Source organism: Patagioenas fasciata, chromosome 7 (assembly GCF_037038585.1).
Source record: "Patagioenas fasciata isolate bPatFas1 chromosome 7, bPatFas1.hap1, whole genome shotgun sequence".
Classification (NCBI taxonomy): domain Eukaryota; kingdom Metazoa; phylum Chordata; class Aves; order Columbiformes; family Columbidae; genus Patagioenas; species Patagioenas fasciata.
Genome location: NC_092526.1, coordinates 1,671,425 through 1,686,461, shown reverse-complemented (window position 1 = coordinate 1,686,461; position 15,037 = coordinate 1,671,425). Strand labels below are relative to the sequence as shown.

At 42.5% G+C, this 15,037-nt stretch overlaps 1 protein-coding gene across 3 annotated transcripts in view; it reads left to right on the top strand.

Annotated features, from left to right (window-relative positions):
- GALNT13 (polypeptide N-acetylgalactosaminyltransferase 13) overlaps positions 1-15,037 on the top strand; it is a 113,248-nt gene that overhangs the window by 83,238 nt on the left and 14,973 nt on the right. For all 3 annotated transcript variants that reach the window (XM_065841362.2, XM_071810651.1, XM_071810652.1), the window contains exons 10-11: positions 7,012-7,151; positions 10,274-10,372. In XM_065841362.2, coding sequence (XP_065697434.1) covers positions 7,012-7,151; positions 10,274-10,372 — 239 coding nt within the window. The remainder of the gene's footprint in view (positions 1-7,011; positions 7,152-10,273; positions 10,373-15,037) is intronic.

Here is a 15,037-nt window from a genome sequence, read left to right as displayed (position 1 = left end):
CTGCGTGTCACCTGTGTCCTGACGTTCGTGGCTTCGATGCCCATCTCGTTCCTGACAAGGTTGAAATGGTGCTGGGTGACTGGGCTGGGAGAGGAGACTTTCCTCCCAAATTGGTACAAATCCTCACCCTTTCCTGACTGCAAGAAATGGTCTTTCCTGACTCCTTGGGCATGCAAAGCACCCAAAATCAGTGTTTTCCGACCTCATCGTGGTGAGGCAAAACGTGCCAAGCTACAAAGCCAGGTGCCGTGTATTCCCTTATTTCAATTCTCTCTCCTTCGCTCTGTATCGGTCTTTCATCAGCATCTCTAATTAAAACAAGCTTACAGCTTAATATTAACTAGTCTCAGTTAGTATATTTAGCAACCAGCTTTTTGTTCTTTTCACCGTCAGCCATTAAATTCTCAGTGTAATTGATGTAAATCAACAGGGCAGGATCACACCCCAGGTAGTTCTTTGCTACTAAACCAACACCTTTGTCTCTCATGTGCAAATTAATTATTATTTAATTATTTCCAACCCCCATAAGCACATACGTGTTATATACCCGGATAGATTTGTGTGTATGGACCTTCTCAGCCTGTTCCCGTCACCAGCACAATATTCCTGGCAGCCTTATTCACTTATTTTTCAAGTTGGTTCAGCATATCTCATCCCACTCAGCCTGTATATTCCTGAATGTCGGCAGTTATGTCAATTTATGCATTAAAATACCGTATCTAATCATTGAATGGAAATAATTACATGCTCCAAATAGACCTTGCATTTGCACAGTCAGCTGAAAAAGATAATGCACATAATAGTTCCATTTCTCTGAACACTTAGTGCCTTGCAAAACCTCTTTATCGTCTTCATACTCCGTGAGGATCCAATTCCTACCTAGTTTATTAAAATAAGGCTAAACCACAAAGTTACATTTTTTTTCTGAGCGCTTTATTTAAAGCATTGTTGAGAATTTAAACATAATACTTTATAGTTTAATTTGAGATTATGATATAAGTGCCTGTGTTTTACCCAGATTTACCCAACAGATGATGCGCAATCCTCCTTCCAAGTGTAATTCTATAATTAGGCTGATAATGAGTGTATCAATTTGGGAAGTAAGAGCTCTTGATAAACATTTTCACTCTTCCGTTACCTATTTAGAGTTTTAGTGCTGGAGGGTTGTGAGAGCCGCCAGTGCACGCCTGCCAAGGTAAGGTCATTTAATGGGGGGGTGTCATCCCGTGGTGACATCGGTGCGGCCGCCCCGTCACCTGCAGGACGGCGGCATCGGAGCGCGGGAGAGCGGGGTTGGAAAGAAAGGGAAAAGAAAGGAAAAATGGAAAGAATGCAAATAAAATGGAAAAATAAAAAGGAAAAAATGGGAAAAATAAAAAAGGAAAACACTAAAAAAAAAAAAGGAATAAAAAAGAAAAATGGAAAATTTTAAAAAGTGAAAAAGGAAAGAAAAAAATAAATGTAAAAATGGAAAAATTTTAAAAGGTAAAAAAGGAAAAAATAAAAAATAATTTAAAAAGAAAAATGGAAAAACTTTTTAAGTAAAAATAGGAAAAATTTAAAAATAATAAAAAAAGGAAAATGGAAAATTTTAAAATGTAAAAGAAAAAAGGAAAACAAAAATAATTTAAAAAGAAAAATGGAAAAATTTTTAAAAGGGAAAATAGGAAAAAATAAAGAATAAAAAAGAAAAATGGAAAATTTTAAAACGTAAAAAATGAAAACATAAAAAAAATGGAAGCTTATAAAAAGAAAAAAGGAAAAGAAGAAAAGAAAGGAAAATTAAAGGAAAAATGGAAGAAAATGGAAAAATATTTTTAAAAGGAAAAATGAAATAAAATTTCAAAAATGAAAGAGGAAAAAAGGGGGAAAGAGGGAAAAAAGAAAAAGGCAGTGGGGAAAATAAAATAAATCTGAAAAAGCAAGCAATTAGCAAATTGAGGAGAGGTTTTCCCGCACGGTGGTTGGCGGGTCCTGCCCTGGGTCCTTGCTCAGCCAGGCTCCAGGCACTGACACTGCCAAACTGCACCGCACTGGTAGCCCTCGCTTATTGAGCTTCCCCATTGGGAAAAACAAAACCAAACAAAGCCAAACCGCAAAAATAACTGCACAAAACAAACACACACCAAAAATATTCAATCAAAGCAGTTGTGCTGCAAGGCGCTCATCATCGTAGTGTCATTGACTGCTGCCCAACTTCTCAAGTAAAAGTGATGTGTCCATGTAGACACCCACAGATTCTTGCACAGGTGGTGAGGAGGTGTCTGAGCCCGGAGAAGCCAACGCTCTCACATGTGTCCTGAATGGGGTTTTTGGAACATAAATGCATGTACAGTGCTGGTATCCTTCAGCTGGCTGGTCAGGTTCACCCAGGTAACGTAGTTATCAAAGGCAATGATGTACGAATGAGTAATGCTCTTCAAACACCACTTAATGGTCAAGGGTCTCCAAAAATACCAAGTGACTAGTGCTGAAAAGGAACAAAAGTGGAAGGTTGAATTAATTCTTGATTTTAAAGTATTCGCCCTCATCCCGTTTGTGGTTGGTGTTACTCTACTAGAATGTGGTGTTAGCACTCTAAGTAATAAAAATGGTAGTTCCGACCAGGTGAAGATACTGACAACGTAGAGACTGATGGCTCATCTGTTTGTCTGGTCTTAATGCAATGAACGGTGATAGAAGACAGATGTTTACATTTGAAAACAGCATTTGCCGTATTTTTTTAGTCTGAAAAAGGGCTATGATGCAGCAGGGTTTCATGGTTTTCACAGGAAAAACGCTTTCCTTACCTGTCAAAATTCTTCTAGTATTTCAGCAATTGTACTGCTTAACTTTCCCTCTTTGGGGCTGGGTGTTTAAAGCAAAAGCTGGAAGTTTGTTTTCAACTCTGCCGTCTCGTAAACCCTTCCTGAGCCGCGGACTCGAGAAACACCTTGGTGCAGGATGAATTTTATCCATAGGAATGTTCCCATTGATAGCTATTTCAGTGATATTGTTTTATTTATTGTCTGGAGAAAACTGGCAGTGTAAGAGTTGAATTCGCCTCTGTCTTTCTGTCTAAAAGATGCGTGTTTAAATATCACACATCACGGGTGTGTTTATAGGGTAAAGCAACATTTAAAGTCTCAATCTTTTGCCATAGAATAAGCTTTAAAAGCGCGACACGCTACAATGCAATGCTTTATTTGCCGAAATATTGACAATATTGACCCCTTTACTGGAGTGAGGAGATTTTTTTATGCTAGGAATCGTAAGCATATTTTCTCCAGGCATTTATAGCTGACGTTTCGCTCAGAGTCTTCACTCCATACCATATTTTCTATTATGAAACCGCTACCTGTATTCATCTTAAGATAAAGGTGGGTGGTGAGGATTATATTTATCTTAAAATAAGGTGGGTGGTGAGGGTATTCTTTCAAGTTAGCACGTTTTTGTTTGTTTTGCTTTTTAACGAGTTACACGTATTTTTTGGCAATATAAATGAGACGTGGATGGGGCAGCAAGTCCCTGGTCACCATGGCACCGATTTCCAAAACGTTATCCTTACATAAGGAAGATTCTTTTCACTTAGGCAATTTCTCTTTTGTTGCAGGTGAATTTTATGTTCATGTTTATCATCATGAATTAATGTCTGTTTTGCCAGTTTTGAAACTGTGCCCTTGTATGCCAGTTTGCAGGAAATGCCCATTAAAACCACACAGGTGTAATGCAGTGCTGCAACCATTTAATCGGTTCTGCTGGAAACGCATCTGCTGCTGCTCAAACCATCTGCTGCTGGCCTGAGATATTTCTATTATCATCCATTCTTTTGCACGCTGCGCTTTCTCCAGCTTCTTGTGATGTTTCATTTATTTCCTGCTCTCAAGGACACCTTACTTGCGTTTTCTTATTTAAGCGCAAGCAGATGGATTAGCCATTAATTATTTTTATGTTTCCTCCGAGTCCCATCGATTATTTAGCGAGCAGTGGCAATAAATAGGTGTTGACTGATAGCAGCTTGGGTTTAAATGAAGCAGAAGGGAACGTAAAGGTTTGCTGGAGATCCATACGAATGAGTGAAGACAAAGCGCGGTGTGTGTGCTGGTGTCGCTATGTGAGGGGTGGATAAATGCTACCGAGTTCCTGCAGAATGAGGAAAATATATAATAAAGGAGCTTTGGGAATGGGGGGACTTGGTGGCCACTGTCTCTGCATCTCCGGTGGGATCCCAAGTCCTGAAGAGCCTGGAGATGAACCTGCCTCAGGGAAGGGAACGTGCCCAACCCACCGGAGACTCCCGGTCTCTATGGCTGAGTTTTATCAACGTGTAAAACTATAGCTTATTTTGCTCTAGTTTGTTTAGTTGCAGAAAACTCAGGTATGAAGTCCAGTCAGGTTGAGTGGATAAAGGTTTATTGTTTTCTACTCCAAAAATTGCAGGGTTGAACTGAGTGTGGAAATAGAAATCCCTGGAAGAGCTGTAAAGCAGAACAGAAGCAGGGTGTTTGGTGAATCCACAGGGTGTTTTCATTGAGAGACGCCATTTCTGATTTGGGTTGTAACTGGAATATTCAAGTGTGAGCGTGCGGTGGGGAAAGCCGCGTTGTTCACTCTAACAGCATTAGTATCCGTTTTCCTCGTGTTCCGCTTCATCAGATCCCCACAGAACGAGGCACTACAAACCCCAAATATTGCTGTTCTACTGATGCTTCCAGTGCCTTCCCATGAGGAAGATTAGCTTAATTATAGATAAGGGTTGAGTAACACAGATAATAGCGGTATGTGCATCTCTTTATCCAGAGGAGGCTGCAATTACAGACCCCCACTCCCCCTTGCCCGTAAAAGCTTGCTCATAAAACGTAACTTTTTGGTTGTTTAATAAAGTCGCTTTTCTGAAAAACAAAGTTGTTTCCAGCTCATTCCTGTGGAGCACACATTGCACAGACAGCTTTCCAAGGCGGGCAGGTGTTCTTGGTTTTCCAGTATCGGGATGTACAAATGACAAATTCTCTGCAGCAAAACTGGTGTTCATGCCCAGCCAGGTCCAGAGGTTCTGCTCCGAGTGTCTGTCTCCTTTGGTCCTTTCGTGGTGAATACAGGGTCACAAAGCGACGGAACAGCCAGAAGATGCGACTGGATGGAAGCAGAGGGTGTTTTAGGTGGTGTAAGTTAAGCTAGGGACTGCATGGCTTGTACATGGAGAAAAATTGCCATTTGAAAAGGCAAAATATTAAATAACAGCCTCTGCTAGAGGATGGCACCACCTGGATTTAACCTGGGTTTGACTTTGCTTTTCCACCATCCCCTGTGTTGTTATGATGTAATTTCTCTATGCAGGCTACGGTTGAAGGGTTTATTTGAGTACTTCTGTGTACTGAAGTTTAAAATTTCGTGCTTTCCTGGTGCCTGAGTAAATGTCGCTTAACTTCTTGGCACCAGCAAAGCGCATTTGGTTTCTGAGGAGTTTGATCTGATCCGGAGCTGATGGAGCATCCGTCGCCCAGCATTGGGATCGGGCTGGAGAGCTGCCCAGGAGCACCTGCCTTGACTTTAGCCCATAGCAACCGTTTGGAGAGTATCCTGTCTTTTAGTTAATTATCTAGAATTACATCGTATCCTACACTTCCACAATGATACATAAACCTAATTTATTAAAGACATAACCAGTCTTGGAAATATGTAGAGGAGTGGGTATCCAAAATATTTGTTCATATAATGAATAGTTTTACTGCTGTTGTGTACTGAATTTCTCTTAAAAATTGATACCATCTTGTGCTTGAGGGCATGGTTTCCTAGCAGAATATGCCGAAATCCTTGGAGTTTCACCTCTATGACAGTTTCAAAATAAGATCCCATAAATAATGGAAAGCAGAAGCTGGTGGAAACGCAGCATGGATTTCAGATACAAGTCTGGAGTGCCTCCCAGGCTATTCCAGCCGAGTGCTGGCAGTTACTGCCACTTTGCCTGCCGCTGTTTCTTTGGACGACAGCTCTCATCTGAAATTAAATTAGGCTACAGAGAGTATCTGACATGCTTTTTGTCTTTTTGGTTATTGTCTTAGTAACGCAGGTTGGCCAAGCACCTTCAGACTGGCCTGTGTTCCGCTCCGTGGTGCGCGGTTCCTGCCCTGGCTGGAGTGTGTTGGTATTGAAAGGGATCTTGCAGGTTATTGATTCAATATTATTTTAAACTCGGAAAGTCACGCGCACTCCTGCAAAAGTTGGCTTGATAAGCAGGTAGAATACGAAATGGCGTTTGCCTGTTATACTTCTTTTTTTAATAGTAAAGAAGTTGAATAGATGATTTTCTTTCTTTCTTTGGCACTAAAATGGTGTGTCTGGTATAGCATCAACAGATAACCAAATTGCTCAAATGGCTATTGTAAGTTTTGAAAGCACCATAGATTGTTTTAATTTAAATAAGAACACACTGTATAGGGAGGATTTCCAACTGATTTGTCCTCTCCTGGATTATTATTCTATTTTTTTTTGTGGCCCGTATTTCTTTCTACAACTGCCTGGAAGGAGCTTGGAGCCAGGGGGGTCGGGCTCTGCTCCCCAGGAACAAGCGCCAGGAGCAGAGGAAACGGCCTCAAGTTGCCCAGGGGAGGTTGAGGTTGGATTTAGGAACAGTTTCTCCCCCGAAGGGCTGTGGGGCATTGGAACAGGCTGCCCAGGGCAGTGGAAAACATGGTTTGTAACAATGTGAACGGATATGGTTTTCCTTTCTTTAGTATTTTGGAATGTGAAGAAAGCAAAGAGTTCGGTGGTCCAACCTTTCCGAATTGATAAATTATCTGGAAAGAAAAAATATAATTTTCCAAGCGTTTCAGTTTGCTGAATTAATTATTTAATGCTTTAGAGATCTCCAGTGTGGCTGCTGCACATGTATTCACGTCTTGCTGTACCATAATTCCAGCAAATGGCTATTGATAAAAAGGCAATGGTGACAAGTGGGGAAGGAGCCGCGATTTATGCTTTGCAGCTTTACAGGAGCGGCGCTTTGATCATCTGTTCTCGTCACCATTCCAGGTGTCGTTAAGGTGGATTACGGCGATGTATCCGTCAGGAAAGCGCTGAGGGAGAACCTGAAGTGTAAACCCTTCTCGTGGTACCTGGAGAACATCTACCCCGACTCCCAGATTCCACGGCGCTATTACTCGCTGGGTGAGGTACGAACCGTTCCCTTTGCTACACTAAAGCAGTAAGCAAATGATGCAGATGGAGGCACCGCTGAGAAGATGAAGTGGTTTTGGAGAAAGGAGTGAAGTGCTTGTGTGCCTTCTCTGGATCTTATTTATCCTTTATTTTGAGCAGATGATGCTTTCTCTAAATCTGGAGTAAGGGGGCATTGCGATTCGGAATGTCTGTGTTCACCATTACAAATCTATCTTTTAAATTGAGTAGCAAAGTGAGGTTTGTGACTAATACTTTGAGATCATTACATAGCATGCAGTAGTTGGAGGAGACTTTCTATCTTTCACTTACATGTAGAATAGAAAAAGCTTTTTATTTCCCTTTTTAAGAGATGTGTTTGTTCGTGGCCACCGTGTTTTCCACGTTCCTAAGAGCGCGGTGATTCCGGTGCCACCAAGAACTGAAGTCTCTTTAAAATTCAGATAATTCGCTGTTAAAATATTCTATTGAGTTGCACCTACGCTGACTTTTAAAAGCTCTTGAATGGCTTGATTTAAAGATAGCTACAGCTACAGCTGGAATAGCGATCAAACGAGCAAATGGCTTTTTTACATCCAGGGAAGTAATTTACTATTGAAACTTGCGATTGTAGTGAAAAATAAAGGCCACAGTAGGATTTCTAGTTTAACTATGACAAAATAAAGTGAAACATGGTTTTACAGCAAGGAAAGAACTTATCTAACAAGTGTCAGATAATAAGGTTTTGTACGATATTGTCAGACTGGAAAACAAAAGTCTGAGATAGTAATAAAATAGTTATTAAAACACCTTATTTTTACCAACACAGCCTCAGTTTCTATGGAAACAGCAGTTCAGGTGGGATCACTGAATTAAAACTCAGACTTGGCTATTAGAGCTGCCAGTTGAGCGGTAAAGTGGGTTTTCAGACGTGAAGCTCAGGTACCATCAGCAGCAGTAATGGACAATTTTTAAAACATCAGAGGCGTGCTTCTCAGCCATTTTCCTCTCATTCCGCAGGCTTTTAGGCTCAGACAGGACAAACCATCTGCCTCGGTTGGTGTAGCTGGGATCATTAGTCCCCAGCTGGTCCATGATGGGGCATGCGGGGTGAGGTGACCGGTCAGGAGGTGACCATGCTTCTCCTCCCAACCCCGAGAACACGATGCCCAGCAGCCCTTGGGTGGGAAATGGGCTTTGCTGGCTCCTAAGAGTTGCTTTTGGTAATAAATCTGAGAAAATTATTCTTTAATACAGTGCAGTGCAAATGTAATGAGATACTTGAAACTGTTTCTACCAAAAAGCTGATTTAAGGAAAAAGGCCGGGATGACCGTTTGAGCTGGGATTATCATTCAAGCTGATCGTTAGGATGCAGTTGGGGACTGCAATGGCTTTGGTGGTCTGAGGAAGAGGAGGAGGGTTGGCCAGCTGCTGTCCTATCCCCCTGTGCCTGCAGCGTTTCTGCTGCCAGCGATGCTCCAGCTGCTCATGGGCGCATGGAACGGGTGACACCAGAAAAACACCTGCTGCTGTAGCCACAGAAAACCACTTTCTTTCACTGACCATTTCTTTGAAAAGCACCTGGGAAGTGGTGGAAACCATAGGGTTGATTATCAGATGGCACCGGGGGCCTTTCTCCTGCCTTGGGCAGCTCCTGGAGGATTAAGCAATGAAGAGCATGAGCCTCTGTGAGATTCCTCCCCAGAACAAGATGGTGGGATTTCTTTCTGTGTGATTCTGAGAGACCTGGGGGTGTTCATCCTGGAGAAGAGAAGCTGTGGGGAGACATTATTGTGGCCTTTCAGTGCTTAAAAGGGGACGATAAGAAAGGTGGGGACAGACTTTTGAGCAGAGCCTGTTGTGATAGGACAAGTGGTGATGGTTTAAACTAAAGGAGGGAGATTCAGGCTGGACATGAGGAAGGAATTGTTGCCCTGAGGGTGGTGAGAGCCTGGCCCAGGTTGGCCAGAGAGGTGGTGGCTGAACCATCCCTGGAGACATCCCAGGCCAGGCTGGACGGGGCTCTGAGCAACCTGAGCTGGTGAAGATGTCCCTGTCATGGCAGGGGGGGCACTGGGGGAGCTGGGAAGGTCCCTCCAACCCAAACCATCCTGTGATTCTATAATTAACAACATTAGAGCAGATTAAGAAGCGACCACATGAGCTTTGCTGAGCCACCCTTCCCCAGGATCATTAATCCGATCTCATTTTCCCTGTGTTGCTGCGTTAAGCCCGGTCTAGAGGTGCTGGTTTACTCTGCACTGGTGACCCTCTGAAGGTGGGACAGGGAACTGCAGACAACTCAGACTTGTACCAAGTGCCGCTGAAATATTTCAAAATGGAGTTTCACAACCATTTTACCAAAAGAGGCACCCAGAGATGTTATTTTGCTTTGCACAATTATGATAGAAAACGAGCCGGTGCTGCTGGGAGCGAGGAGGAGCAGAGGGAGCGTTTGTACAACCGTGTGAACGAATGGATGAGGAGGGTTAAGAAATAAGTATTACGGACATGCCGGGGTTTTTATGTGCTGGAGCTCGGCACATTGGGTGTTGTATAATAAAACAAAGCTGCCTCATCCCAGCTGCGTTACGGCCAAATTATATAGAAACAGTTTGTTTAAGCAGAGATGTTCACTAAGTGTCTTTGTTCTTTGAGGACGCAGAGATTCTGAGGGAAAAGCTTTATTTAAGGACTTTTTAATGGCTCACAAAGCTTATGCTCGTGAAACCAGACGTCAGGCGCTCTCAGACGCTGCTTTTCCCTCTTGGGGAAGAGTTGACCCTGCTGGAAGAAACTAAAAGTGCCTATCTTGGGCAAGCCATTAGTTGGGCATTGTTTAGAAGTAAAAGCCTCTTGTATTTGTTAAACAAAACAACGCAGGGCATTGAATGAGCTTGTCCTTGCGCGCTGTTCATCCTTATGCTTAATATGTAATTTAAAATCTCATTATGCTCTTTGTAATTATTTTCATTTTCTTTCGGGGGTGCGACACATTTACAAACTGCAAGTTAAAATATATTCAGATAGTTGAAAGCACCGCAAATGGACTTTCTCACACAGTGATGTATTTTCTTCTGCGCCAACGTGACATTTACAGCCATTTTTCTCTAAGGAACGTTTCGTCTCTTTCTTCAGATTAGAAACGTGGAAACCAACCAGTGTTTAGACAACATGGGCCGCAAGGAGAATGAAAAAGTCGGCATCTTCAACTGCCACGGCATGGGAGGAAATCAGGTGAAATCAAACAAAGGAGTGTTGTGTAATAATCTCTTGAGCGGTGCTCGGGTCCTGCAGCTCAGGTGTAGGCGTGTTGTTTCGCTATAAAAAACAATAGCAGCAGTTGGCAAAAATGTTACTGGAAATTCCGAAATGTGTGAGATTTTGAGCGTAAGGGGTTTAGAAGTGGTCAGAAAGTCATTGTCTCCAGTTACAGCTGCAGAGTTTGGAAACATATGGGTACAAATCCATAGGTCCAGTGGAGTACCCGAGTGAATATATTGAATAGATTCCTACTGATCAGAGTGCAGAGAAATGCATTCAAAGTTTCAGATGCTAACTTTAGAAAATTTGTTTGTGAATTTTAGTGTATTGTTTGGCATTGGGGAAGACTCTTTTTTAAAATGAAACGGGTAAGAATCTACATGACCTGTGGCTGAATTAATCTCTTTCTAAAATGTGTGTATGAAGTATAAACATGCAGAATATTCATGCAAATTTAGGTTGTTTCATTAGTGGAAATTCGAGTAGTGGAGGCGTGGGGCATTTCACTTGTGGCTTGAGTACGTTTGAAAGGGAGTAAAATCACTGAGCTCATTGCACCACTGATGGCCGTACCTGCTCTCTGTATAAGTAACAGTCAGCTTTGCGTATTCCAGTGCCTCGGATGCACATCAGCAGAGCTGATGAATTTGGGCTCGGTTGGGTTTTGCGATGCGAACCTTCCCTGCTGCCGCGGGTGCTCCTGCACCATCTCCTTTTGCCCCATCACCGGCTTCGTCTGGGAACTCAGCAGAACGTGCTGCGACCTCTTTTTCTTTGCACCTTTCTGAATGTAGTTGAGCCTTATTTCTCTACTTTTTGCTTTGCTTTATGTTTGGAAAAAGCTTTCTTCTATTTTTCCCCGTAATTCTGATGGCTTTGTCAAATTGAAGCCAGGTCAGGAGGAGGGAGACGTGGTGGTGAGTGCGACCAACTTGTATCTGGTGCCAGCAGAGCCGTCTGACTGCAGCGCTTGGGCCACGGAGAACTAATGCAGGAGTCAGGCTTTACGTCTTTAGGTAGCTCATTTCTCAGCTGCAGCTGTTCAGTAAGTCATCTAAAAGCATCTTACGCACAAGAAGAAAACTGTTGGTTTATCACAGTATCAGTTTAGCGGCAATGAGACACGTTTGCAGGTGACTGATACAAGTTAGGCACAAAAAAGCAGAATTGGGCAGTGCCTGTGCAGCTGGTCTCAAACCCCATTATCCCCATGGAGAGCTCGCTGGGTAAGGAACGCAGCACCCACTACCGACTGCACGAGTTCAGTACTTCGATTGTATTATTTGAAGTATCTTGTGTTTTGTAAGGGGTTACCAGAAAGCAACTTAGCCCTTCTTCGCTCTTTCTGCCTTTTTCACCTTTTCCCATCTCCTCTTTTCCCTAACTCGCCTTTCTGTGTAGCTTTCCATCTTCTAAACAGGCCCATTATGAATAGAAGTAGTTATTGCTTGTATTTTGTCAGCCCATTTTGCTGATATATGGTTCCCCTTGCAGAGTTCACATTGTTCTTATGGGCTGAGGTTCTAAACCTTGGGGCAGGACCTGTGTGATACTCTGGATTTGCTGGGGATGCTGCACAATGGAGCTCAGTGATCTTCAGCACTATTCGAATAACTGGGATTAAGGGGGAGCAAAGGAGCCGTGCTTGCGTGTTGAATAAGAGTTTCTTTTATTTAGCACAATCAGAATGAGAGTAATGCCTTCTTTTTAGAGTCTATGGCAAAACTGAGTTGCTGCTTCTTTAAATGGGCAGAAATAGTCACCAGGGAATGTGGGAAGAGTCGCATTAGGTGGGTAACATCGTGGTAGTGATGGCTGGGTAGGTAAAATGCAGAATCCGTGTTTGCTGGACCTGCTAAGAAGTGGGGATTTGGCACAGCAGAAGGGACACCCTGAGAGACCTGGACCCGCGACACCTTTTTGCTGCAGATATGTGGGTAGCCATCCTTTATGAAGAAAAACCACCACCACCAAAACCCACCAACCCCAAACAAAACTCACGCCAAAAGCCCCACATTCCCCCCACTCCTGTGAAGCTAGAAATAAGAGGTTTTTTGCTTTCTGTGCAAAATGCTGAAAGCACCTGAAATAGAAGAAGAGTTTAGGAAAGGACAAAGGATTCTGTGCTGGAGGACAAAGGTTTGGGTCTCCGGAAGGTGCCACCAGCACAATGAGGTGACACCAGCCTGGTTCCCGGCGCTTTTTCCGAATGTGATAAACCTGAGTTCCTCACCAACCTGAGGTGTCCCCAGGGTTGTCACTCTCCCTGTCCCCAGGAGATGCCACCAACCACTTTTCTTCTATCTTATTTTCTTTTTCTTACCTTGGCCATTTAGTGTAGTTCTGACTACTGAGTTCAGACTGTGCCAGTGGGCGGTGATTACGGTGTTTCCCTGGATTAGGGTGAATTCAGTGGGAGTTACAGGGTTTCTCCCCTTGGGGCCAAGCGTTGGGATAAATGAATTCTTGGCACTTGTGGTTAGAGGTTGAGAACAAGTTTAGTATGAACTTTGTAAAATGGGAAAGTCACTTCTGTCTTGGCAGCGTCTGTGTCGTTTGTGGGTTTAGGCGGCTGTGGGATGGGACGAGTTGTTTTAATGGCATTAAGATATTGGTATAACCTCTTTTTTTATAAATAAATCTGATCCTGACTTCCAGAGCATCCCCAGGGGAACCCATGAGCTATTTACAGAGGGGCTTGGAGCTGGGCACATCTTCAGGTCACCCAGTAAACTGAGAAATGACCCTTGAGTGGATTTAGTGTCTTCCTGGGGGGATACACTGTCGTAGTGGGTTTGTTTGGGTGTAGTTTCAATATATTCCTTCAGGGTGAAAAGAAACGGTGAGAGCAACAAGAACAAAAACCTGTTCTATAACTCGCAGGAGGAGAGGAAAAGCGCTTTCCTTGCAGCTTTTATTAGAATATTTTAAACCAATTACGAGAGGTGAATTCAAAATTTACCTTTGGGAGTTCCGTAGATAAGTAAAGTAGTTGTCAGAATAAATTAGGTTATTCAGTACTTAGCTATGTCCAGTGTATAACTGTCTTTACTGCGTGTCAGGCTTCTTCCTTCATTCTACAGATGCATCCTCAAGATTTAGTTCCATATAATGAAGTGCAAACTAAGAGTTTATGAACAATATCCTCAGTATTAGACTTCTTCTGAGTTGACAAAATACCCTGGTGAACTGTTTTACAAAGGAAAGGACAACCAGATATTAGGAGAGCAAAATCCTGGCCATGGGCTATTGCAGCCCCTATAAATATATACATATACAAATATAAATGGCTACGAATCTGTATTGACCACTCGACTGATTTCCAGTTAATGATGCTGCTTGGCATTTCACTGATGTTGAACCAACTGATTATTTCTCAGACGTTTATCAGGAGGAATACATTGTTAGTTGCTTTTCACGTGGAAGAAGCAATGAAACTATTGGTGATATGTGAGACATGTTTCAGTTCCGTTTGGCCGACGTCTTGTTCTCAAGCGTTGACTTTAATGGACCTTGGCTTTATAGGGTTTTCTTCTGCCTCTGAACTCACTGTATGGAAATGTATTAATAAAGGATATTAACAAAAAATGAATGCAAAAATACATTAATTCCTATAAAAAGCTGCTCCTGCGCATAGGCACTAAATCTGTTTCTATCAGGATTGCAAGCATTACGAAAGACAAGGCGTTGGTGGAAAATCGGTGGTACCTTTTTGTTTTGCTCGGCTCCACGAAAAGCAGGAGAGGGTGGAACATTTCTGTGTCTGTCTGGAGAGGTGAGGGGAAAACTAGAAATAGCTTCATGTTCACGGGGATGTGCAGCTCCTCAGGCTTTGCAACCAGCCCCGCGTTTGGAGCAGCATTTCCAGCCTTGTGCTGCCACGTGTGCCCTGAAATACGCTGTTTAATTAGCTATAAACTGCAGCATGTCCCTCACCCTCTGCTTTTATATGGCATTAATATAATTATATCTATAATTAATATGGATGGCAGCTAAACGCCGGCCTGATAATTTTACATCGTCTTAATTAGCGTTCATTTTTCTTTCTTGAGACGGCGTGTTTTTCAACCCCGGCTTCTGTAATTGTTAATTCAGACATCACTTATTCTTTCAAAAGATATAATGGAACAGTGTATTGCAATTATCAAAGAGGAGAGGAAAAAGAAATATGCAAATGGAAACGCATTTCAAAATATGAGTATTTACTTTCTCTAAAACAGAGAAGCAAACATCTCTCTGAGGCTAAAAACATGTCTCAGAGGCTGGAAGAAAACGCAAATATGTTTACTGTAAAAAACTAGCACAAATGAGTTGAAAATTAAAGTTAGAAGTTGCTTCAGGATAAATGGTAATGGATAAATCTCATACTAATGAGCATAGTAAAAGATGAAATATCTGTACAGCGTCTGAGTGATTCTTGAATCCAAACTCAACTCTGATAGTGCTGTAAATGTTATCAGTGATTTTCAGAGTATTAGATTGTTTGGCCGTGTTTCTTGTTCCAGTTACAGTGTGACACCAGGCAAGGAGGAAGACAATGAGCTAGTTTAGGAAATTTTGGCTTTTTCCAATGATGGGTTTGGTTTATGTGTGAAATTTCACAGAATCATAGAATCCCAGAATGTCAGGGATTGGAAG